Raw genomic sequence first — 24235 nt, 5'->3', positions numbered from 1 at the left:
GAATGATAGGCTAATTATGTAAGTCCATCTACTGAGATTTACTGTTCAGGCGTCATTTGAAATGCCTCTTTTTAAAGAACAGTTGTGATTAAATTATTCTGAGACAAGTGCAGTGTAGTTTGCCTTTCCTTCATTTTCTGCTCTGAAAATTTTGCTTCCTGTCTTGATTCACTGAGTTTTGCTGATATCAACCGCATCTTTTGAGTAAAATAAACTTTTATTGGGCTTCAGCTTAATAGTATGTTAAATGAGGAGGCATCTGATCTTCACAAAGTTGTTACTTTAAGTCGGTGCATTTAGATAAGTATCTGAAGAAATTCTAGGCTGAAGAAAAATGCTGGTTGCCAGAGCTTGCAAATGTAAATCATTTGGCTTATCTTTGCAGGGAGGTGGCTGGATAGACCAGGGATACCTCACTGGGGAATTCTATACCAAGCAAAATGCATTGCCTTGTGTTTCTTAAAGGGATTTAATGTTGCATATCTCATTATAGCTTGTAACAATAGTAAAGTCCTTTGACCTTTTTTTTTTCTGTCATGTATTAGAAACAAGACTGCCAATGGAGATTACCGGAAGGAGCACAGAGAGAGGAGTCGCAGCCCAATAGAGAGGGCTGCAGCCCCAACAATGAGCCTTCATGCCAATCACATGTATGCCTCAATCCCAAGCTTGACTATGGATCAACCTCTAGCACTGACCAAAAACAGCATGGATGCAACCCGAACAGTTGGCATCACACCTACACTGACTTCTGTGGAACGGCAGCAGGTACTGGCTTCTAGGTTGACAAGAAACTCTGGGTGGTTGTAGGAATCCTTGCTGTTGACACAATGAAGACTTCCTACATGTAAGCAGAACGTATTGTGAATTACAATAGGTAGGCAGTACTATTCTTCAGGCAAAATGTATTTTAAAAATGCACCATGAATGTCACCGCTCGTTGTGTTTAATGTGACTAAATTGTTGATGTTTACACATATCTGTCTCAGATTTCTTGGCCTTCCTGCTTTTTCTGATGCTTTGCTAAGCTTGTGAATGCATGCATTTTTAATTGGGAATGCAAAGCCTGTGGTTGAGCGAAGCTCCAGTACCTGCTAGGCGACTGATGCAATTTGCAGGTAAAGTGGGTCTTCATCTGTGCTCCTCTTGGCGATCAGTGTGTGCTTCCCTCCCCTCTGTCCGGGACTGCTGAAGAAGAGCTGCGAGGCAGAAAGGGCAGAAGGGAGAATTTTGCACTGAATTTTCCAGGTGAAAGAAGCTGGAACGACCTTAGTTGGTTTAGCCAGCCAAAAGCATTTATTGTGGGTTCTGAGCAATGTCGTACCACTATTTCATAGTGACTTTTCCTAAAGCAAAATAATGATTTTTGATTATTTTATACTTTATTTCCATATGCTGGAGTGGGGTTTTTTTGTTGGGTTTGGTTTAGGCTGGTTGTCCGTTTTTTTTGACTTGCCATCTTGTACATTGTATTTGGTTTCCTTGAGTGCCATCTCTATGAGCCATCTCTATGCAGGTTATACAATAACAGTTTTCTTATGTTAGACTCACTTTTATCCCTCTCACAAGTGGAGAGACAAAGCAAGATAACTGAGTTCTGATGAGCTGCAGTGCTGAGAAGTTAAACTGGGCCATGTACCCAAGCTCTTCCTTCCTTCTGTGCTTCCTTCTTCCCCTACTGTGATGCCCTGCACAGGGTAAACACTTGGAATGGGTGATCTTTCAGAGGGTGGCGTTTTTCGTATGCAGTTTATGAAAGCTGCTTTTCACTGGAGCCGCATACTTTACATCTGCTGTGTAGGTTTTCATGGTGGTTGGCTATGTACACTAGCCTTTTACAGTTTGCTATGCCAAAACCGCCTAGCTTTACGCTACTGTTGCTGATGTCTTGCATCACTTGGCACGCAGATTGCCCAGTTATTGTTCTGTGCAGAACAATTCTTCTTTGCTCTCGGCGTTTGGTGATGATAGAGGAAGAAGGGACAGGCTTCCAGTGACGACACTGGTGCCCTTTGATAGTATTACCGCTGCATCTCAGCTTAGCAGCTAATTTACGCTCTTCTGTTTTGGCGTGTTTGACTCTGGCTGATTCCTGTTGCCCATTACCAGATTCCCCTCTCTCTTGTTATCTTTGACATTTTGCGCTAGATTACAGCGTATTTTCTTGGGAAAATAGGATGTTGAGGTAAGACCTTGCTAAGAGCATGGAGTAGAAATCATGCAAAATAAAAAGTGTATTGAAAATAAGAAACCCTAGTTTGATGATTTGTTCTTTTGGTTTTGTCTTTCAAACTTGAACATGTTGAATGTGATTTCATCTTAGTCTGTTTCTAGTAAAGAGGTGGGGAAAAAATACTTTCTTATTTTAGGCCGCGTAGGGTTATTCAGTTGCTGTAGTTGCTGTTACTAAATTCTCAGTTTATCTCAATATTTTCATATAAATATGTGTAGTCTGCTCAGTGCACCTGTACACACAGAACCATAGCGAGGATTCCGTAAGATGCCTTATCCTGCCCTCAGATCCTTTGTGGTGTTGGTGTGTGCATTCTTGAGACAAGCTTTTATTACCTGTCTCTCTCTGCTTTGCACCTCTTGCATGTCTAAAATACTCCTCTGAAGAGATAAGCATATATACACTTCTCAAAAACTGCTTCATAGATGCACAAAATCTTGACCCCTACAAAAAAGAAAAGAAATACTGCCACATGTGAACTGCTTACAGAAAAATCAAATCATTCTCTTTTTTTTCTTTATTTACTTTTTAAACTTTGCTGTGGGTGCAGTAAGATGTAAGTAACATTGTTCCCCTTGTGCCTCGACAAATAGCATTAAACCTCCCCTTGAAAGCTCATCTCTTTTACTGTGGTCTTGCTCTTACTCTGTCTAGACTAAAGTACCACCAAACAATGAAAACTCTTTCCTTCCTCATTTCCTTTGTATGCTGGTAGGTAAAGCAGTGAGTTTTGAGAGTGTAAAATGGACAAGAAATTAAAACTGTGTTAATTACATCAATTCTGTTAATCTTTTGGATGCTTAACAATTAGCTTGCATTGAGTATAGCAAAATGGACTCCTTGCATCATAAAATATACCAAAGAGGAAAAGTAAAAATATTCCAATACCCTTGTCATTGCCCTTCAGCCACCTGGAGAAACAGGGACATTTCTTTTCCTAAGGCCTTCTTCCAATGTAACATTTACACAGTAAACAACTGTAAGTGAATATTTTATGTTTACACTTTGTACAAAGTAGACATTGTGGAATTCAGATTATGTGAACAGGCGTTTGGGGGAATTTGCATGTGTTGAGAATGAAAAAGGATGATGTTTATTAAGTAGTACTAGAAAGGCAGATCAGTTACAACAGGAAAGTACTTGTGGTCAAGACTTGCTCAGGAACTCTTCGTATTTTACATCTGTGGTCTTAGTGTTTTGTGGCTGAAGCAGTACGGAATACAGAATTAGGCTACAAAAACTGAACTGACGAAACTGAACTGAACAAAAACTGACAAAGGATCACATTAAAACTTGATTAACACTAAGACGAAAAATACCTGCAAAATTTGTAAAGCCCTTCTGAGTCCTGGAATCACAAGGATATGTGGCCATAGCATGGAAGAAGTCTTTAATGAGTTGCCATTTAGTTCTGCATAGGTAATGTCTGTGAAGTTGAAACAGTCACTGTAAAATTGCTGTAATGCTTTCAATGATTTGCTTTTATACTGCCCTTCTTCTATATGGCCACTTGCCACTTAAATAACTAAGAACTATTATGGAAATGCAATGTGGGTTTTTTGTGTTTTAATTAGACAGAGAAAGAGTAGCTGAATATTTTGGGACGTAATATGCTTTATTGAATTGCACGGTTTATGGGTTATTTCACCGCTGGGATTCGGTTCAGTGCTTGTACATCTCAAGCGATTATGCAATGAACTGCTGCTAATACGGCTTTGGCCGATTGCCTTAGTGAGTGACAGGTTTCTTTTCTCTTCCATATTAGAACCGTCCATCCGTAATCACCTGTGCTTCGGCGAACAACCGGAACTGCAACCTCTCTCATTGCCCCATTGCTCACAGTGGCTGCGGTTCGGCAGTGCCTGCCTACAGAAGACCCTCTAGCAGTAAGTGACATGTCCGCACTCTTAACTGCCTGATTACAACTGGAGGAGAACAGCATCGTCTCACTAACCTTAACTGCGTAGGCACTGATGTATTAACAGGACTAAAAGAAGGTGAAAGGACAGACACCTCCTTGTATCCCGTCTGCCCAGAGACATGCTAGCACGGATCCCCCTGCAGTCTTTCTAACCCTATGGCAGAGTAGAAAGTACCAATTCAAAATTAGGGAGAGAGGTGTTCTTTTTTCTTGTTTTGAAAAGCTTCTTCGAAAAAGCCAAACACCCTATGCAGACAAATAAGTCATTATATTTATTTTAAGTCTAACTGCCAAACAGCAGATCCAACCATGCTCTTAGTTTAGGAGCTGTAGTTTCGCCAGTCTTTCAGTAGTCAGTAGCCTTTTATGACTCAGCTGCAGTCACAAAAATCTTTTCCTGCCGATACAAATACTCTTCCAAAGCACACACCCTCCACCTTTCTCTGCATGGATGGCACAAAAAGCTGTGGAGGGCAGTTGCTACAGCAACCGAAGCAGGGAGCTTTAGTGTTCTGCCTTCAGTGCAATTAGTACTTTTCATGAAATCTTTTCATGCAGTACTTGCTGGGAAATCTTGGGATGGTTCTCTTCACTTTTCCTCACTGTGCAAGCAGGGGAAAGCACAGCCCTTTCATTTCATGTCATATATCTGCTGATGCGCAGCTTTAACACACAGCATTTCCGAAAGTTCATGACAGTGAGGCTTCATCAACCAGAATGTGTCAGTCTAACAATACCCATGTGACATAGGTAGGAACCTAAAAGTCCGTAGTAAGGTGGTTATTATTATTATTATTACTATTATTTCTAAAAAAGATCAGTGTATTGTTGAAAACTAGAATTAGAAGCTGCAGCAAGACCCTAGAGGATATATTACACTCTTGGAGAAATCAGTAGTTTAGGGATCTGAGATGTTAGACGTTTTCTGGAAAACTGCTGCTTCTTGTCTAAGGAGAGCTGCTTTGTTGAGGCCCCAGCTGTAATTCCATGGGCTTGGGAACAGTGGTAAACATTTTCAGAAAAGATTTGTCTCTTGTTACTTGAAGAGGTCTTTGTGAATGACACTGACATTTATTTTACGATCAATCAAGCCCGTCTGCAGCTTGAAGGACAATGGCATGGATCCCAACAGGTTAAAGTTGTTTTTTGAAAGATAAATCTCATTTAGACTTGCAGATATTGTTTTTAAGTTGTAAACTGCAGCTCATTCATATTTAGTTTATTACTGTTATTGTTTGAAACCCGTCTTGTAAGGTTCTTTGTTCCTCTTGTAATAGTATTATATCATTTTAATGCCTGTAGTACCTAATGCAGAGGTAATGATTCATTTAGTTTTCTGACTGGCTCCTAGCACAAGTATGTAAAGTCAGATGAAACCCTGCAGTCAGCTTTTGGCATGCTGTAATTTAGAATGAGGTCTCCTCACGTCTGACTGGTATCAGCAGGCCTGGGAGCCGATTTCAAAGAACTGTTTCTGTCTTTCATTCTATTTAAGGCTAAATATAAGTTCTACGTGATTGTTTTGGGAGAGGGTTTCCATAGAACCAGAGCTGTAGCTGTTACTAGCCTGAGGGAGAATTATAATTACATCTAAAATGCTTACCTGTTGCAGGTCACAGAAATGCAAAAATAGTTAACTCCATTTGTTACTGTTTTTCATTTTAACTCCTTCCATCTTCTTCCCTGCCCCATTTACTAACAGTTCTATCATGATATAAAGAAGTCTTGCTTTATGCCGAGATGATAGGAAAACGGGGAGAAAATACAGGTTCTGAATCCAGGATTCTGCACTGAAATAACGCATCTTCTGCCTCCTTTCCCCGTCCAGCTACCACTGCCTGTGACCCAGTGGTGGAAGAGCACTTCCGCCGAAGCCTTGGCAAGAATTACAAGGAGCCTGAGCCAGTGGCAAACTCCGTGTCCATCACGGGATCAGTTGATGACCACTTTGCCAAAGCACTTGGGGATACATGGCTCCAGATTAAAGCTGCGAAGGACGGAGTCTCCAGCAGTCCCGAGTCTGCTTCCCGGCGGGGCCAGTCTTCCCCTTCCTCTCATATGGTCAATCATAATCACTCGCCCTCTGTAGTCTCATGAGGAGAGGACCGTTACGTTTGTGAAGTTGCATGGTTTGACTGAGCTTTGAACAGTGCTTAAAGTAGTGTCGGGGGAGGGGAGATTAGTTTTCAACACATGGTTTTGTGTACTCACTTTTTATTTGTAAAAGGGTGCCCTTCAAGATGATAGCAGGAACTATTTCATAAAGATTCATATGATGTAGCATCCTTTTTTTCCTGCCTCAATTACCAAAGAAACCTCTGATGCAAATCTGCTGCCCCTTTAAAAAAAAAAATGCACGCTAATCCACAAAAGCCATTACACTTAGTTGGTTGACCCAAATGCTTCTTGCTTTTATTAGCTTCTTGAGACTAGAATTTGTCTGGTTTGCTTATATTGCCTTGTTTTTTTGTTTTGGTTTTTTTTTTTTCCCTCTGTGAAGTAATTTTGTATGTATATACTTGAAAAGAACTGTCATGTATGATTTGCACTATTGGAGGAGGACTGAAGTTGCGTAGCAACTTTCCTGGAAGATGCTAATATTTTGAGGGCAAACTGCTGAAAAAAAGGGTTTAAGGATGACATTTCTATCAGTTCGATTTTTTTCTGAAAGCAAAACCGCTTTGGAAGGGGAAGTCTCATACAGGTTATAGGTCTTTCTCTCTTTAGATTTCAGGTGCTTAGTGCTTGCAACTGGACTGCATAATTTACAGAACACGGGCATTTTTTCCTGAACACTGCAGTTTGTTAGAATAGAGCTGAGGTTGGAGGGTTCAATAGTGCTTAACGATGCATGTTTTATGAAAAATAGCTGGTATCTATTAATGTATAGACAGTAAGAATCATAATACTTATTAGCTTTTCTTCAGAATTAGTTTATTTTTGTCAGTAACAATCCTAGATATACTTACTGCTGGTACAGTTGTACTCTATGATATTTGTATTTGATATTCACTTTAGTAGCAGCCAGCAAAAGAGGACAGCCTCGGGACAGGCCTCAAATGACGCAGTTTAGAGATAGAGGATGCGTGGTACAGGATGCTATTGCTTTGCGCACGAGTGAGTAATCGTTTCTGTCCGCAGCACCGGCTGCTTAGCAGGAATTTGCTTCCTCAAACTAAGTCTGTGTAATCCACCTTTTAGCTACCTGCAGAAACTGCTACCGTTACGTATCTTGGCTGGACAACAGATTGTTACAGTTTGTGAAATAGGATCTTTCATTTTTTTAGGCTTAGTCATAAACCTATGCCAAGTTGCAGCATACATTCCTCCAGTAGAAGACTTTATACAGGTATTACTGCATTTATTATCATTTGCTATATTAATAGCTACTAACTAGCAATTAGGCAATAGAGGCAGGCATAAACCCACAGCTGTGCTAGTACTAAGAGCTTCTCTTCTTCTTGTTAAGTGTAACTGCTCTCCCCCATACATTCCATCTTCCCCGTGCAGTTGCAGCTAGGGCTAGTTTTTATACTGGGTTACCTGAAATGATTGGTTCAGTGTAGAAAGTTAGAACTAGTTGGAAGATGAACTACACGTGATGTATTATGGACTATGTTACAGTATTGGGTCCATTGTGGCTTTTATTTTATGTTTTTGTTTTTGTTTAAAGTTAAGCTATTTAATTTGGAAAAGGCACAGGGTAGAACGAGATCGGGAGATTGGCTCTTACTCTTGTTGAGAAGGTGGCTGCTCAATTTTCTTTAAAAAAATTGAAAAAACAAACGAAAAAAAAAACACCTAAGCCCCCAGTTTTACACATTTCACTACCATCTTACTGGGTAGTCAACGCTTACTTGCTTTGGCATTCAGTACCCTACTCTCTGTAGGAAGATTGTTAAAAGAACACTTTTTTATATAGGTAACTTTAAGACCATCGTTACGCTGTGCGTAAAGAATGTACAGAGAAATTTGTAGGTATTTTTTGAGGAACAATTAATTTGTTAATGATATGTAGCTATTTAATTTTTCCCTTTCCTTTATTGTAATCATTCATTTTTTTTTGTTTGGAGAAAAAAGTTGATCTTTTTTTTGTTGTAGATTTGTCTGTAATACAGTAAAAGTGCAGGAACACAGTTATTCTATGAGGACACTGCATTAGCATTAATAGCCACTAGTTTGTTATTGCTACAGGCTACTGAGCATTGTAACAGTAAAATACTAATACTGTAGATGGACTCCGTGGAAAATGTGACTCCTCTATTTCTTTGTAAAACACAAATAAGATAATGTTTTTAAAGCTAATATTTTCAGTAATAGCTCTTTTACAAGGTTACATTTACTTATCTGCGATAGGTAAATGGATTTGAGGGCAATAAAGATGTAATGTGATAAGTCCAGTAAAACATGTATTAGACACAGTAATGTCATGAAAGCCAAAGGGTGGGGGGGAGGTGGAAGGAAACTAAATGGAACTTGCCATCACACGACGTGGTGAAGTTTCTTCACAGAGCCAGGTTATCTACAGTTCAGTTTGAAAGACTCTCTCTGTGTTTGTAAATCTGTAATATACCATTCTTTTGTGGCCTTGTTTCACCTGGAAAAAAAAAAGGTTTGGCAGGCCACTTTTTTTTTTTTTTTTGTACTTAAAAGTAGCCTTAAAGAACAATAAAGTGCTCTTAAATCACAGGTGTGTGCATACTCTTCTGGGAAATGGGTTTATGTACTTCAGGAGCAGGAAGCGGAAACAAACCACTGTTCGTGTCACCTTTTCCTTCTGAGGAAACCCGTCTCCTTTAGGACTGTTTATCCCAGTGAGTGAAGGGGCTGGCAGAGCTGTAGTCCGGTCCGGGGGATTTTATTTTCCCAACAAGTTCAGGAATTTGTCAAGAAGGAGCCTTTACAGCTCCGATGAGAACCTGCTGCTACCACAGCAGAGCTGGACAGCAACACCCCCAGCTGCAGGAGGCCAGCCCTGGCCCCTGAGCCCTTGCTTGCCCCATAGCGCTCTCCCTTCAGGGCGGAAGCAGCTGCTCTGCTTCCTAACGCAGCTCCCCAGCAGCAGCTCCAGAACCGTTACCCTTTCAGAAAATACCAGCTCGTCAAGCATTCTTGTACTGTTACGAAAAGACCAATGTCTTCGTTGTTTTGTTTTGTCTCTCAGCTTCTTCAGGTTTGAGCTGGAGAACAGAAATTATTCCCTAAAGATGACAGCTGTATTTCCAGGGTAGACATCCATGGCCTTGTGTTTTGGGTGAGCGGCACTTCAATACAAGATCATTCGTTCATTTGACAGGAGACGGTTCAGCCGTAGAAACAAGTGCTCTAATGACCTGATTTTGAGAAAGTTTGGTGAACCAGGCAACAGCCTTCAGAGGAATTTCAACATCGAATGTAGTAGAGGTGTCTCCAAAACTAAAAGAGGAGCCCCTAAAAATAGGGAGATACAAAGCTACGCTTGTATTAGAAGTGCCTAAGAGGTCTGAGGAGCAAAGTAGGCCTGACATGCATGTGCATTGTTAAAGGGCTATTTTGGGCGTCTGGGAGATGCCATGAGAAGACATGAAGAATGATCAGTTTCACACATCTGAAAAACATCCCTCTCTGAATACCAGTGGAAAGAAGCCTAAATACATCCTTTAAGAGCTCTTGGGAGGGAGGCCAACTACAACAAGCCTCACAGGCCTCTCAGTCTGCTTTCAGAGGGGAGCTGGTTTCCTTTTAGGAAAAAGTCATCCCTGCATCAACATTTTGGGGACTACACGAAACAGGACAAGCAGCATTGCTGTCTTTCAAAGTGGGTAACTTAGAGTGTTCGATTTTCTACACAGTCAAAGGAAAAAGTAAGTTTTTTCCTATCATATGATTTTTCTAATTAGCAGCAAGCAGTAGTTTTGCACAAAAGGGGAGCACCACAGCCTAGAAAAATTCAACCGTACCCCACACGTTTCATATTATTATTAAATCAAGTCAAGTCCTACACTGTTTGTAATGGCTTACCTTTTCTGGGAGCTCAATGAAAGGCAACTTCCAGCTATGCAGTTGTAACCTCACCCCTACACACACACACATTTTTTTTTTTGGCTATTTTAATTCAAACCAGAATTTTATTTTTAGAAAACAGACCTGACATCACAACTACACTACGGATTGAGTTCGGATCTTTCTGCATAGCTCAGTGAGTGAGTGACCTCTCCTGAATACAGTTTCTTTGTATTTCAAGCTGCTTTAGTTGCAAAAATGAACTTTACAACTATATGTAGAGGCCAGATAGGTAAACAGCGCTAGTTTGCCACACTGGCGGTACAACAGGAGTATATAACTGTGTTTAGGTACGCAGACAGTATGGCTGCATACTTGCTAAACCTGTCCTAACAGCGTCGCTGGTGAATGCCCACTGACCCTCTCCAGCAGATTGGGTTTACCCAGTAGGGCCAAAGGGCCCCCGCACAGTCCTTAGGTCCTTTAAAACTAAACCCACCCGAAGCAGCAAAGGGAGTCTGTAGACAGCACCGTGCTCGGTTTCGATCCCGCCAGGGCCTGTGCTGAATGGAGGCATATTGAAGTCAGATGGCTGTAGAGGTTCCTGCCACTGCTGCAGAGAACTCAGCAGGGAACTACTGCAGCTGTTCATGAAGCAGCTACACTACTGCACAGCGTAACTGAACCGTTAAGACTTTAAAACTGGCACATGCACAAAACTCAAAATTGTAACCAGTTCACCATCACAGACTGGAGCTGTAACTGCACCAGTTCGGAAGCTGCATCACAAGCAGCAGCCAAACTGTCACTGCAGCTGGGCTGAACGCTCCCAGAGGGGTGCAGGGGACCGCTGGGGGTGGGAACAAATCTAGCTGCTCCTAGGAGGCCAAATCAATCAACAGAGAAAAGATGTAAAATTGTCTTTCAGCCCCATTAGGAAACCTTTGTGCAGCAGCAGAGTTTGGTGCCCTCACTGCTTACGCTGTACTACTCACGGTACAAACGAGGTGATCTGCAGTGGCTGCGTGAATGAAGACTTCTCCAGTATCCAAACACCACACCAATACGTCATGTTGCTTAACGTGATACCCTGGCAAAACACATCAGAAGTATTTTAAATGTTATTTGTGTAAGAGCTCTACTCCCCAGAGTTGGCACACTTCTGCTTGGCTGAGGGGAACATTCACCACTATCTTTAGATCCTTCTTGAGGAACAGTGAAATAAGAAACCAGTCTGCATCTTCCTGATACACAGAAGCTTCCATTTCATCTGGCGTGGATACAGACCCAAGTACGTTACACACGCTGTCTCCAGCTCTTTCCCCTTAGCAGACAGTTACTACACAGCTGGATTATGTTGTGTGTTGAAGCACACTTTATCCCTGAAGGGCCCATTGCAGAACATAGACCAATTTATTAATTTTTTAATCTCTCCTGCAATGGGAACATTCTGCCCCTCTCTGTGGAACAGCTTATCTATCATATCTCAAGTGCAGGTCTTGGGTATAAGACAGCCAAGATCAATAATTTAATTGCTTATTTTTAAACTGCAGTTACATAGAGTTCCACAGCAGCTGCTTTGCTCTTCAGACAAAGCTCTCGTCTTTTCCCTCGCTGCACTCCTGTCACAGCAGACAAGGCAACGCCATTACGCGTCTCCAGAGGTACATGAGGGAGAGCTGCTCAGAGCGTGTGTGCGGTCTCAGGAGTACGTTCACCTCTGGTGGTAGAGAGGCTTTTTTACACCCAAGAGAGGTGCTGGGAGGTTCACGGGGGCAGCACTCCTCACCAAGAGTGACATTTAATACACGGCTGGGGTTGTTTTTTCTCCATCAGGAAGGCACAAGCCTTGTAAGACACCAGCAGACCTGGGTAGCTACGACTTACCTCCACAAGTGTGGCAAAACCAGGAATATAACCACAGTCCATGGCCTTCCCACTGGTGCTCAACCTTCAGTCTTAAAACCTTCTTGGTGGTAGTGAAGTTCCTGAGTGCATTCAAGTCTAATCCTGCCCAGCCATTGTCCTGGGGAGACGCTGTCACTAACCACCCATTTCTGTAGAAAAGGTAAGGGGAGAGCAAGTCACTGCATCCTTGATCTGAAGCCACAGACACCGCTTCTTTCTCCAATTCTCTAATCTCAGGTTTTCTCTGAGACATTAAATAGTTTACAGCACACTCAGGTGTCTTAACAACACCCTCAGCACGGGCTGAAAGCAAGCTGCAGAAGACAACTAAGTCCAGCGTAGAATAGCCATTGCAAAACCAGTGGTTAAATTGCAAGACAATAAACTAAACTTTATTTTTAATTAAAACTCCAGGGATGAATCTGGTCCTGGTACAATTTATTTGGCATAAAAATGGTAGAAGGAGCACCTTGCAGCAGCTGGGGATCTTCCATGGAGATCTGGAGCTTTTAGTTCAAAACTACACTTGGAATTCTTAAGTCTTCAGTCTTCCACAAAACAATTCTAATCGGGTGATGCACTTCCTCAGTGTTTGTCCATGTTTACTGTAGACTAACTGGTGAGCTCAGCATCAGGTTTGATTTTTATTTGCAGAAAAGTTTCACATTTTCCTGCTTAATGCTGCAAATCTGATCATCACATTTACAGAAACCCACAAATATACAAAGGCACGTTCCAGTGAGCAGAGCAGAGCACGACCTGCTCTGCTAGACTGCGAGTGGGACCCCTCTGCAGGCCACTCCGCACACCCTCCCACGGCCGAGACAGGGAAACCTCACCGTCTTGGGCAGAGCACTTGGCCTCTTTTCTGACATGCTCAATATTCCTGAACTTCACTCCCAGGATTTTCCCTCTCCTTGGGAACTTCCACACCAGTAAATACTGACTTAAAAGAGACCGCTCTTACTGGACCAGCATGGTAGCATTCACGAAAGGAACAAGGTGCTCCACTGAGACTATCATTAAAGCCTCCGTACATGGTTTATGCTTAACGTGGGCAACACTCAAAGAGAGGCAAAAGCAGCAGCTCTCCAGATCACCCCCTTTGAACGAGACCAACACCCTGAAGAGAGACACAGTGGGGACTGGTGCCAGAATGCCAGACCATTCCCAGCACAAGCTCCTCCTATGTTGCTCCTACTCTGGTGCTCCAAGTGGACAACTTCCTACCGAAGGCAGTCTCCATCCTCATCTGACAACAGCATCCCTAAGGAACATTAACTGGGAAATGCTCATCTTTTCCTTTGTGACACAATCAATCAGGAGCCCAATTCATCAGACAACAATGTGCTAACATAGGGGGTTTTATAGCTGCTAATTGCTGTATCACTTAAGCATTTAGACCCGATTGACATGCCTCTCTGTTAAGAATGGTTGGCATGGGATTAGTCATACACGGATATTCAGATTGACATGCCTTTATATTTTAACAGAGCTGGAAAAAACAGAATTTCTTTTTCTATAGGCTACTTTTAACTAATGACAACACAGTTACTGACTCCCAGTAAGAACACACTTCATTACACTCGCATGAGACAATTTCAATCTGGTTTTGCTTGTAGGCTAGCCAGTTACACTATTGCACTGTTCATTCTAATTTTACATTTTGTTTTGCTAAGCAGCAGCTTTCTTAAATGCCAAGGAGAACATCTGTCTTCTCTCCATCACAAAGAGACACAAAGGCATCTGTCAACATGAAGCTGTGTCAGTCACATGCCTGCTCCATTTAATAGTCAAAAAACTGCTTATCTTAAAACTGTTTACTCAGTTTGGGCAAATACTATACACGCAGAATATTTCTGATAGCGTCCTGCTATTCATGGTGGAATCAACGTTACTTTTTTAATCCCAGAAAACACAAAGCTCAAATCTCCTGCTTCCTGAAATATTAAGATAATGTGGGTCTAGTTGTATTAATGACATGTGGCTTCTGTGTTAAAATACCCACATGATATACCACTCCAATTATATTAGTTCTAGTTAGTGAAAACAAAGTATAAAAAAAGTACAGGATTTTTTGCCCAAATCTTTGCTCTTCACTGATCCACTGCCGTATTCTAAACTTTTTTTTTTTTTGGAGGGGGAAGTGGGGATGAAAATAATGGAAAGAACTAACAATACTTAGAGATTAAAGCAAGGGCCTTTCCTTTTCCTTTTCTTTCCAAGTGGCAAGTGCTTGGGCTCCTGCTAAGGCTACACAAAAGCTCAGACTATTAACTTCTTCAGAAGCAAATGCATGTATTCAAATAGTACCACAGATAATACAGCATTGTTATGGGCTTTACAGCTGCAGCAAAGTGCTTTTCTCTTACTTTCACTGACATACCTTTATTTAACTCGATGTTACTTTTATTCATCAAACATTTTCTCGTGTCATTAATAGTTACTGACACTGTTCTGCCTGCTAGAGCTTGTTGTTCTGTTTTATGTACTGGTAGGAACACATCTATTTTGAAAACAAAACCAAAGTAACAGAACCACAGAGCGTTAAAAACCCTTTAGATTAGGTCTTACCTCTTGACCCTCCTGACACACAAGCAGTCATCGATATCACCTTGGCTTCCCATCTCGCCACCGGGACATGGAGCCGCCGCAGCTCCCGTGGCTCTTGGGTAATTCCCTCAGCAGAGCCGTGGCTGCCCGTGGAGAGGCCACCTCTGAGGAACGCACATTTCCCAAGGGCAGGAGGAAACCCCCTGCTCCCTCCCGGCGTCCCCGGAGGGTGCCAGCCAGCTTCACCAGGGATCTCTTCACAGAGTGAACAATCCAAAGTAAGCAAGCTGCTTTCAAAAGTGACTATGAACTAGGACACAATTTAAACAGGCAAGAAAAAGACCTCAGGTAAAAACCTCCCACCACGAATCTGACTTCCCCTACCAATGAAAATGCTAGAAAGAAATTAACTGGAACAGGTATCTAATTGAAGGTGATGATCACTACTTCTCATTATTCAGAGTTGCTCAAATAAAGTCACCCTCTGTTGTGAAGGTCTTTTTTCTCTTAACGGTAACATTTCGGCACTTGCGTTTAAGTCTCTCCTTCCCAGTGGCTCTCATACCTCCCCTAGGAACTTGAAAATCAAGATTAAAAGAAGTCATTTCTTAACCTGCAGAGCCAATTTAGGAAAGTAACAACTGAAACCAGTAAACCTATTTCTTCAAAAGTAAGCAATATTCTCATTTTTTCAGGCCTACGCATGTACCTAATTTACCTTGTGCTTTGAGAAAGCCTGGATGATCTATCAGGAAAGCAGAATTAGCTAGTCCAGAGGAAAATAATATATAAGAGCATGCAAGACATTTTCTTTATTGTAATAAAGACGTGGCTGTGAGTACAGGGTAAGAAAAGGGCTCAGAATGATCAACCATATAAATGTAAAATGCACTTCAACTTTTAAAAACTGCACTATAGATGTTGTCTAAAATGTACTATTTCAGCATTCTTTGTTTTGAACCACTCCTCTGTCATTTCATGCATTTGCTAATTTAGACTTCAGCTTCCCCAGTCTGTACAATGTAATGTTATTAGCTCAAATGCTGAGTTTTCAGGTGGGGAACTGAAGAAACACCCAAGTCCTGCAAAGCCACCACCACAGAAAACATGGTGGGATTCTAGGGCTCTTGTTTTAAAGATGTGCATGGCAAGAACAGATTTCCTCACAACAAAAACTAAAGCTATTGTTGTTGTCAGGCTTACAAATGCAGCCTGTAATGTGAGTCAAGCTATGACCTTTCAGGATGATGCAAAATCAGCAGTAATAAATCAAATGGTGACTTTGCTGACATGTCTGTAACTTTAGTGATTAAACCAACAAATAAACAATTTCTGCTTGGAAATACAGGAAAGAGGAGTGTGGGATTCTCCTCCTGCTCTGCCCTCTTATAGCTGAACTCCGGATGCAGTTTTGGTCCTACCAATTCTCACAGGAAATGTGAAAAATGCCTGGGCAAAGGCTGAGGATTAAAGTCAATAGCAGACCCACCCATAATACATCATTAAAGAAAGAGAAGCTAAGGAAGGCAAGAAGAAATATTCTCCTATTTATACAAAAAGTTTGTTCCTTTTAACAGCTGCCCCATGACAGATCCCATCTTCTCTCCATTCTGTCCTTCTGTGACGTACTCCTAGAGCAAATGATACGCATTTTCCCCTAAAGAAGCGCTAATTTTACCAGCATAGATAAATCTAGCTCACACATCAATCCACTGCCTTCCTCTCTTTGTATCTTCTGCTAGACCCTTCCCTCTCCTCCATCCGCACAAAATGTACCGCACTCAGGTGGAGCACCAGAGCCTCTTCACACAACTGTCCTGGCATATCTGCGCATAAAGTGCGTTGTGGCCAGCATAAAACTAGAGTAACTTGCCAGTGACTACAAAAGCAGAATCTGCCCAAAGCTCCAAAATCGGCAACTGTACACACAGTTCTTTGAACTGACTTTTTCTAAACTAGAAAATAAGTTTTTCCCTTGAGCTATTAGTGGCATAGACATCGATACTCAGAATGCAGATTTCCAGAGCCCAACAAAAAGAAAACTGCGAGTGTATCCAATTTGATGAGCTGCCCAGAATGTAACATCTAACGCTGGTATACAGAGGAAATACGGCATCGTAGCTGCCAAGTACGTGATCTTGCTACTAGACTATCAACAGGATTTGGACTTCGGGACTTCTTTACACTACTCCATAGCCATTCAAAAATTGGTTTTCTTCCTGTATAATATTAAGGAAAGGATACAGACCATTGCTTTTATATTACTTGCACATATCTCAAGCAATTTGTCATCTCTTTGTCCTGCACAGATACCAAGGCATAACAAACAGAACAATATCAAAGTGTTTCAGTGACTAGAAAGCTTTCTTGCTATGCTGTTATTTTGGTTATAACTTAGGTGAACAATTGTAGGGTAGTAAGGTAGTAACATTGGTATTTCACCACAACTGTGTTATGTATTCATAGAACTTACTGAAATCACTGTATGAGAAAATAGTTCGCTTGAATTTTACAGAAGCAAAATTAAAATCAGGTTATTATAAATAATTACATTTGGAATTAATTCTGTTCTTGAGCCATTTAGCTTCACATTTTCAAGTCCTTCTACACAGCCACAAAACAGATGTGTTCATTTTTAAATTAAAAAAAAAAAAAAAGAAAATAGATTCTTGGGAATTGAAAGAACACAAAGCAAAAAAAACCCCATCCTGGGAGACCAGAAACAACATTTTGAGTTGAGAAAGCTGTAATCTACCCAACTAGTCAGGCTGATGAGAAGTAAAGATTCTCTCCTCAGGAAACCTCCATTGCTTAGCTTTGCAGCCCTGATGTGGGAATTAGCTATGCTATAACCTCAAACCAAAACACTTCAAGAACTTCCATGGAGGATGGTGTGTAGGGAGCATAGGGAATGGTCATCAAGGTACAGGATCACATCATAAAGCTTCCAAATACATAATTTTTGCTTGCGGGTGAGAAATCTGCTTAAGCAAGTATATCAGTCTAGTTCCTCTGTAGGTACAAATTAAGAATGTTCCTCTCCTTCCTGAGAGCGGTAGAAAAGTTGGGTGACAAAAGAGAAGTAGCACTTAATTACTGCAACAGAGTGAAAGGGAGAAGTAGAAAGCTGGCTGGCTAACCTATACTCCCTGTGATCCTCTGAAACCTTATAGCTACAGCAACTCAAGAGGAAGCCCCAAAATAGAAGAAAATTGATGCTAAGCCTCTAGAGAACTTCCCACAGATAGACAGGCCCTGACCAGAAAAAGGGAAGTGCTAAGACCTGTCAACAGCCAAGGAAATGAACTGAAGCTCCCAGGAGGAATGTAAGCTGCTCAAAACTAATGACAATACCTCTGATGGGAAACCTCCCCAACTGGGGTATCCTTGATCCATTGCTCCTAAAGCCTCAAACAGGAAGCCAGTCTCTTTACAGCTGTCTTTCCGGGCTCTCTTCCAGGTTCCTCTTCTTCTGGCACTTCTGCTTGTCTTCTGCCCTTTCCTATCTCCTACCTAGAATGGAAACAGAGGAGGAAAAGAAAATACTAGCATGGTAGGACAAGAGAATTACTGGACCTTCATTACAACAGAGATTTGGGGCAATGGGCAATGATTTCAAAGGACTTCAGTTTTTGCTCTTCTCTCATAACTGAAGTTTTGTGCTTTTTTTTGTGAAATGTTTAACTGGGGAAAACAGCCAATGACTACACTGTGAAAGTTTAGTGAAACACAAAAATGTCACTAACACCGCTATATACTCCAACAAATTACAGTTCATGGCAACTTATTTACACCTCGTACCTGGTTCACAAACAGTTCTCTGTATTTCACTCAGGAACTGGACAAAGAAAAGGAGAAAAACCTCTGGAGTACATTTATAATATATGGTCAGAACTAATCAAGAAATGTTTGTTAATTAAGAAAATTAAAAAAAAACCAAGTCCAATAATTACTTGCTTCTTGCTTTTTAATTTTTCTGTTCCATTACCAAAGTCAATGCACACCTTCATTTTGCAAATGAATCCAAAGCTTTAATTCTAGGGGACAGAAACTTTAAATGGCAGTGCAGGCCTTGGAGAACACAACCGACGTTATTTCCAGCCACTCTCAGACTGGATTGCCTTGATTTCCAACTGCACTAACAAGCCAAGCTTAATGTGGATTTGAATTGCTTTGGGAGTAGCATGCACTTACTGTGAAACAAATGGTTAAGCTTCTAGCAGTCAGATTGGTAACAAATAAGACAAGCCTCAAAACCAGAAACTCATTTTTAAAAAGTGCACTCAACTAACTTTCTTTTTCTGTATTTCTTTTCCACAAGAATAACAAAGCTCTTTTGTGACTCCTCACTATTTTAGCTGATTTGTTACACAAAACCTAATGCTCATCCTGGTAAGCATATTTTCCAGAACATACATGCAAGAAAGAGCAAAGCTGAAACAGCAAACATTTAAAAGTTAGCAACAGATTTATTTAATCCTCTTTTACACATATAAAGTTTTAAAAATACATGCTTAATATAAGATTGTCTTTACATTTGAAATCAGACTCCTTTTAGAATTCTGAAACACAGTTTAAGACATCATCAAAGTCTGGATTAGAGCATCCAAAGTTGGGCATCCAAGAATTGAGGCAAATGAATTTCACTAACCACTTCTGAACTCCTTGTCCAAACTAATTAAATTACAAGGCATTACCAGACAATGCGAGAGGTGAGATATACCTGTATCATCTCTAATACTTGTACTATTCTATTGCCTAGCTGATGCAATCAAGATTGGTCTTCCTGTACCAGGCACTTCCTCAGCAAAAGAGACTCTACCAAAGCAAGCTCAGACAATGGATGGGAAGCAGAGATGATGTGACTTTCTTTGGCTTCACTGGAGGTCTGTGGTACAGCCCATGTGTTCTGCCTCATTCCATCTTCCCATGTCTATGATTATTATGGAGAGGACAACGTTGCTTTAAATAAGCAGTGTTTTTAAAAATCACAATAATTAATTACATTAATCTCCAAACTGTGAAAGTTGCAACATACCGTTTTGGCTTAGAAAATTTCCAAAGCCACAATCACCTACTACTATAGCAACAAAATAATTTAAAACCAGTAATTTGGTCATAGTCTGAAACAACATTCTGCTGGTTGATATGACTGCCAGACCCCTCCTGACACTCAAGTGACATTTAAATCACATTCTTTTCCAGTATCTCAGATCAACAGGTATGTTCTTATTCTCTGTTCCTAGCTGATTTTTAAGCATTGGGTATCTTGATGTTATCTATTAGAATTGCTTAATGACATTTCCAAATACTAACAACAGGAAGCTAAATTAAATCACAGATACTATCATTGTTGGAAATGAAAACGGAATACCTCCAGCAACAGGGAATTGCTGCACACACACCAGTTGACTTGCGCCCTGTTTCTCCCTTGCAAATCAGAGTGTGGTTACAAAGAAGCCTATCTTAAGTTTGTAATATTTGATGGCTAAACACTACTGAATTCCTATTCAACAAAATATAGTTAGCAAGTAATTGAAATGTCTTACCCCTGGATTTCTGAGAGCACTAGTCATATAAGCATATCAGGCAGCTGGTAAGAATGATTGCTACATACATACATACATACATCAGTGGCTGCCCTGCAGGCCTCATGGGGCAGAAAACGTATAGCTCACTCATTCCTATCTACTGCCCTAGAGAAAATCACAAATAGTGTCTAACTGCATGCAAGAGACATACAATAGTAAATATTTTAATTAGGGGAAAATTGTCTTTATATCTGTGTGACCAAATAATTGTAATGTTATTACATTTATACCATCTATCATCTCAAAGCATTCCCAACTTAGTACCAATAACAATATACAACTATTGCATTAATAGCCATTGGGTGGAACTTGAGTGTTTTTCATTAAAAGCATGCATGATTCCTGCACAAGCATAATTTAGAAAATGAAGGATCCAAAGGAAGCTGAACAATTTTAGGAAGGTACAATGAAATAAATTTAAGAAAAAAAAGAAAGAAAAGAAATTATTAGAAAGAAAACAAAAAGAGATACAGAACCTTTTTTAAGGACTTTGGTTTAGTGTGTCATCTGAAAAATAACTTTAATTACGTGGTTCTTAATAGTGCCAAAGTTTGACATGGATTGACATAATTGGAAGAAAGACCATTACCTATGGCAGTCACTGACACCACCTCCCTGAATACATGGACTTTGAGTTTTCCTTTAAAGTGCAATCACAATAGCACTGTCTGCTGAGTGAGAACCCATACAATGAAAGCACAACCAAAAGGACATACCTAGTCCCTGCTGCACTGATTTCTATAGACTTCCAAAACTGCTACTATTTAAACAAAAGGACAGCGACCCTTTGCTCATGATGACAATAAATAAACGCAACACTTTTATAGCCTGTCCATGAGTACTATGAGTAAATGACCTAAAGAGACATCTGACTTGTCACATTCCTTTTATGACATGAATTCCTGACATTACTTTTCACAACAGTTGAAGAGCCAGCTCCTGCAGTGACATTACTGGGGGTTTTGTCCAAGAAAGAACTGCAGGTGCAGCAGCTGCCCACTCCCCATACCATGCCTACCTGCTCCAAACCACTGCTCCTGCTGGCTTTGGAGACACTCTGTCAAGAAGCAAACTTTACTCTGGTTCCTCCTATTTTAACCATGTATTTAGATAGCATTATCTTTGAAAAGTGTCAGTGGCAGGAAAGGAAACACTGAAATCTAGCAAGAATCTGCTGTGGTGCAAAGACACACTAGTGAGAGCAGCCAGGGAGATTCAGTAAAACTGCCCGGTAGTATGAAAACACATTTCTTTTGTTTGCATTACTTCCAAAATAATAATGGAAAGTTATGCTCAGACCTTTTCCTTCCCCCCTTGTCCCCCTCCCTCCACTGATCAGGAGTGAATTAAGAATGCTTTTATAACAACAGAATCTCTACTAAGGTCTAATTACAATTATTTCATTCATAAAGAGCTTGCAATAGAAATGTGGATCTCCTGTTTTAAATAAACTTCAATATTGGTGATTTCAACAATTTAAAAGGGTAAAACATAGGCAATGTGGTTACTCATAATGGCAAGGCTGCCTTAGATAATTAAAATCTCTCATCCCCTTCTTCCTCACAAAAAAAGACCCAAAACAAAACAAAACAAAGCTGCAAGTATTAAAAGAAAAACCAACAGTCCCTGTTTAGGAAACAGGCAATTCAAACAAGAGTTGCTGGTGATGTCATTTCATTTATACATTGCCTGAGTCACAGGTTCCTGAGGAAGTGGTAACACCTACAGAATTACTGTGTAAAAGTCAGACTTTGAAGCATGAAATGAAAATAAAGACACTTAAAGACAAAACAAAACCCCCAAGCAAAATCATACCTACTTTACAAATTTCCTCTCCTCTTACACTAATTTGAAAGCAGTCTGTCACTAGAAATTCATTTGCTTGTTCACCACATCCCTCCCTTACCAGTGAGGCACCAAGCACTGGGAGTGGGGTGGAGATATTCATGGGGAGAGAAAAAAGAGGTGTGGGGGGAGAAGGACACCAATTTACTAGCTGTCAAAAACTAGAGATCAAATGCATTCAGAGTAGGCCAGACTTGGAACCTCCACAGCCCTCGCCTTCCTTCCAAGCCTATTGACCTGATGTGGAAATAATTTTAGCAGCATTTCTTTGCACAGTTTTAGCCCATACTGATTTGATTTAGGAAATAAAATCATTCCAGAAATGAGATGCCAGCTTGCATTTCAAATACACCAGACTCCTGCAGCACTGCCTCAAAGGGATGCATCAACTGCAGTTTCTTAAAAGGGTGCATACATTAGACCAAAAGAGAAATGGAGGAAAACACTACTGACCTTCTCCATAAGAATGAAACCAGAATAATGTCTCTCCTTCCTTATTTATGTAGTATATAATAATATCTCACTAACAAATCAAACAACGAATCATTCTGCTGAGATCTTATAAAAATCAAATGTCCTGGTGCCAAAAAGCAAACTGACGTTATGCACGAGCCTAAATTTTTGGATGCTCAAAGACTACTGAAGCAGCAATTCACAGCCAAAGAACATAAGAACAGAAAGTAACTGTGTGGGAAAGGAGAGAAGTTACAAAGAATAATTTTTTTTTGTAATTGTGCTTTTGATTTGCAGCAGTACAAAACTATAACTATGCTTCTGTCTTTTCCTGTTAGCTTACTAAAATATTTTGTTAAGAAGTAATTTGAAATTTTAGCCTTTAAAATGCAATGCACGTGTGCCTGTGACCTTCAGCTCTAGAGGCAAAGTCCATTGTACTTTATATCAATGTCCTATATAAACATCTATTCAAAGAACAAGAGGAAACAGGCATTTAAACTGCTATAGTAGATGGAAAGACAGCATGTACTCCATGCCCGCCAGGAAACACAACACATTTGTTTTTAGAACTCCTGACTGCCTCTTTTTATCCACAAGCCCGAGGAAGCGCCTGCAAGAAGCTATAATGGCAAGGGAGTACTGGTCTGATTAAACAGAAAGAAACCATGCTATTTCATTTACAAAGTTCTGACAAACAGCTGATGGGTTCTGAAAATCCTTTCAGAGAATGTCCTAAACGATTTCATCAGATTTGAAAAATTGCTATGGTTAAGTTGCAACAGACAGATAGTATTGTCAATTATTGAGGGCAACAATTAGAACTTGAAATTATGTATGGTTGGAGTACTCATCTGTGTCCTTATCCTGAGGCGAGATCATTTGAACTGGGAAATCAGGTGAAAAAATTGCTGCCCTAAGATACAGAATACCTTAAGGTACTTAACATCATTGCTACTCAAGCTTATTGCATTAATTCTTCTGGGAGTAGCTTCAGTTTCCCTTCCACAATGCCAATTTCCTTGGCCAGGTTAAAATAATCCTGGAGTGACTCACTCCAAAGACTTCACTACAACCTGGACAAAACATCAATCACTGGCTGGCGGAAGAATACAGATTGCTGAATTTCAGCTACTGTACTTAAGAGAAAAGTGGCTACAAATTAGCCCGAGTCACAGCCTATTTTGGTTAACACTACATGACTTCAAACATTAGTCAACAGTACTTCAACAAAACAATCAGTCGGAGCAACAAACAAGTTTCTTTGACACAGGATAACTGAGAATAAAAACCATATTCTTTGCCAAGTACATATAACCAATTTCCATACATTTTACACTTGAGGAATTAAATAAAAGTTTAAGAAAAAAAGCAGGGAGCATTAATCTTTCTGTGTTAACCTAGGAGTAGTACTACCACAAAACAAGGAGTCCTGAGGTCTGTCCATTCGTCAATCACTGCTCACGATGAAGAGTGTCACTACTGTCAGTGGTAGTGGATGAAAGGGTATCAATAAAAGTATAATGAGAAAGAAAACACTGCCAACAAATTGTTAGGGATTTTTATTTCAAAACCTCTCAAGTGCTGCACAGATGAGAAAATGCACTTTTTGGAAATTATTACACCAGATAGCTGAAGTGGTAACAGAGAGGGAAAGTCTATATTCATTTAAAACCTAAAGCATTACCTGTGCGGTGCCATAGTATTTTTAAACACTGTTAGGGTTCTGGAGAAGGCCCAGGCAGATGC

At 40.5% G+C, this 24235-nt stretch overlaps 2 protein-coding genes across 2 annotated transcripts in view; one reads left to right on the top strand and one right to left on the bottom strand.

Annotated features, from left to right (window-relative positions):
* Positions 1 to 542: 542 nt before the first annotated feature.
* VGLL4 (vestigial-like family member 4) lies at positions 543 to 7929 on the top strand. The gene is made up of 3 exons (XM_009702488.1): positions 543 to 768; positions 3999 to 4119; positions 5983 to 7929. The coding sequence occupies exons 1-3, from the start codon at positions 628 to 630 to the stop codon at positions 6249 to 6251; spliced, it is 531 nt and encodes a 176-aa protein (XP_009700790.1). The 5' UTR covers positions 543 to 627; the 3' UTR covers positions 6252 to 7929.
* A 1510-nt stretch (positions 7930 to 9439) lies between these two features.
* The window catches only part of ATG7 (autophagy related 7), a 122157-nt gene continuing 107361 nt past the window's right edge, over positions 9440 to 24235 (bottom strand). Inside the window, exons 17-21 of the mRNA XM_009702490.1 lie at positions 17952 to 18110; positions 14619 to 14907; positions 12024 to 12347; positions 10636 to 10699; positions 9440 to 9584 (exon numbers count right to left, since the gene is read on the bottom strand). Coding sequence (XP_009700792.1) covers positions 9440 to 9584; positions 10636 to 10699; positions 12024 to 12347; positions 14619 to 14907; positions 17952 to 18110 — 981 coding nt within the window. The remainder of the gene's footprint in view (positions 9585 to 10635; positions 10700 to 12023; positions 12348 to 14618; positions 14908 to 17951; positions 18111 to 24235) is intronic.

The sequence above is a fragment of the Cariama cristata genome, unplaced genomic scaffold, assembly GCF_000690535.1.
Source record: "Cariama cristata isolate BGI_N322 unplaced genomic scaffold, ASM69053v1 scaffold13526, whole genome shotgun sequence".
NCBI classification, from domain to species: domain Eukaryota; kingdom Metazoa; phylum Chordata; class Aves; order Cariamiformes; family Cariamidae; genus Cariama; species Cariama cristata.
This window is presented reverse-complemented; position numbering and strand designations above follow the sequence as displayed.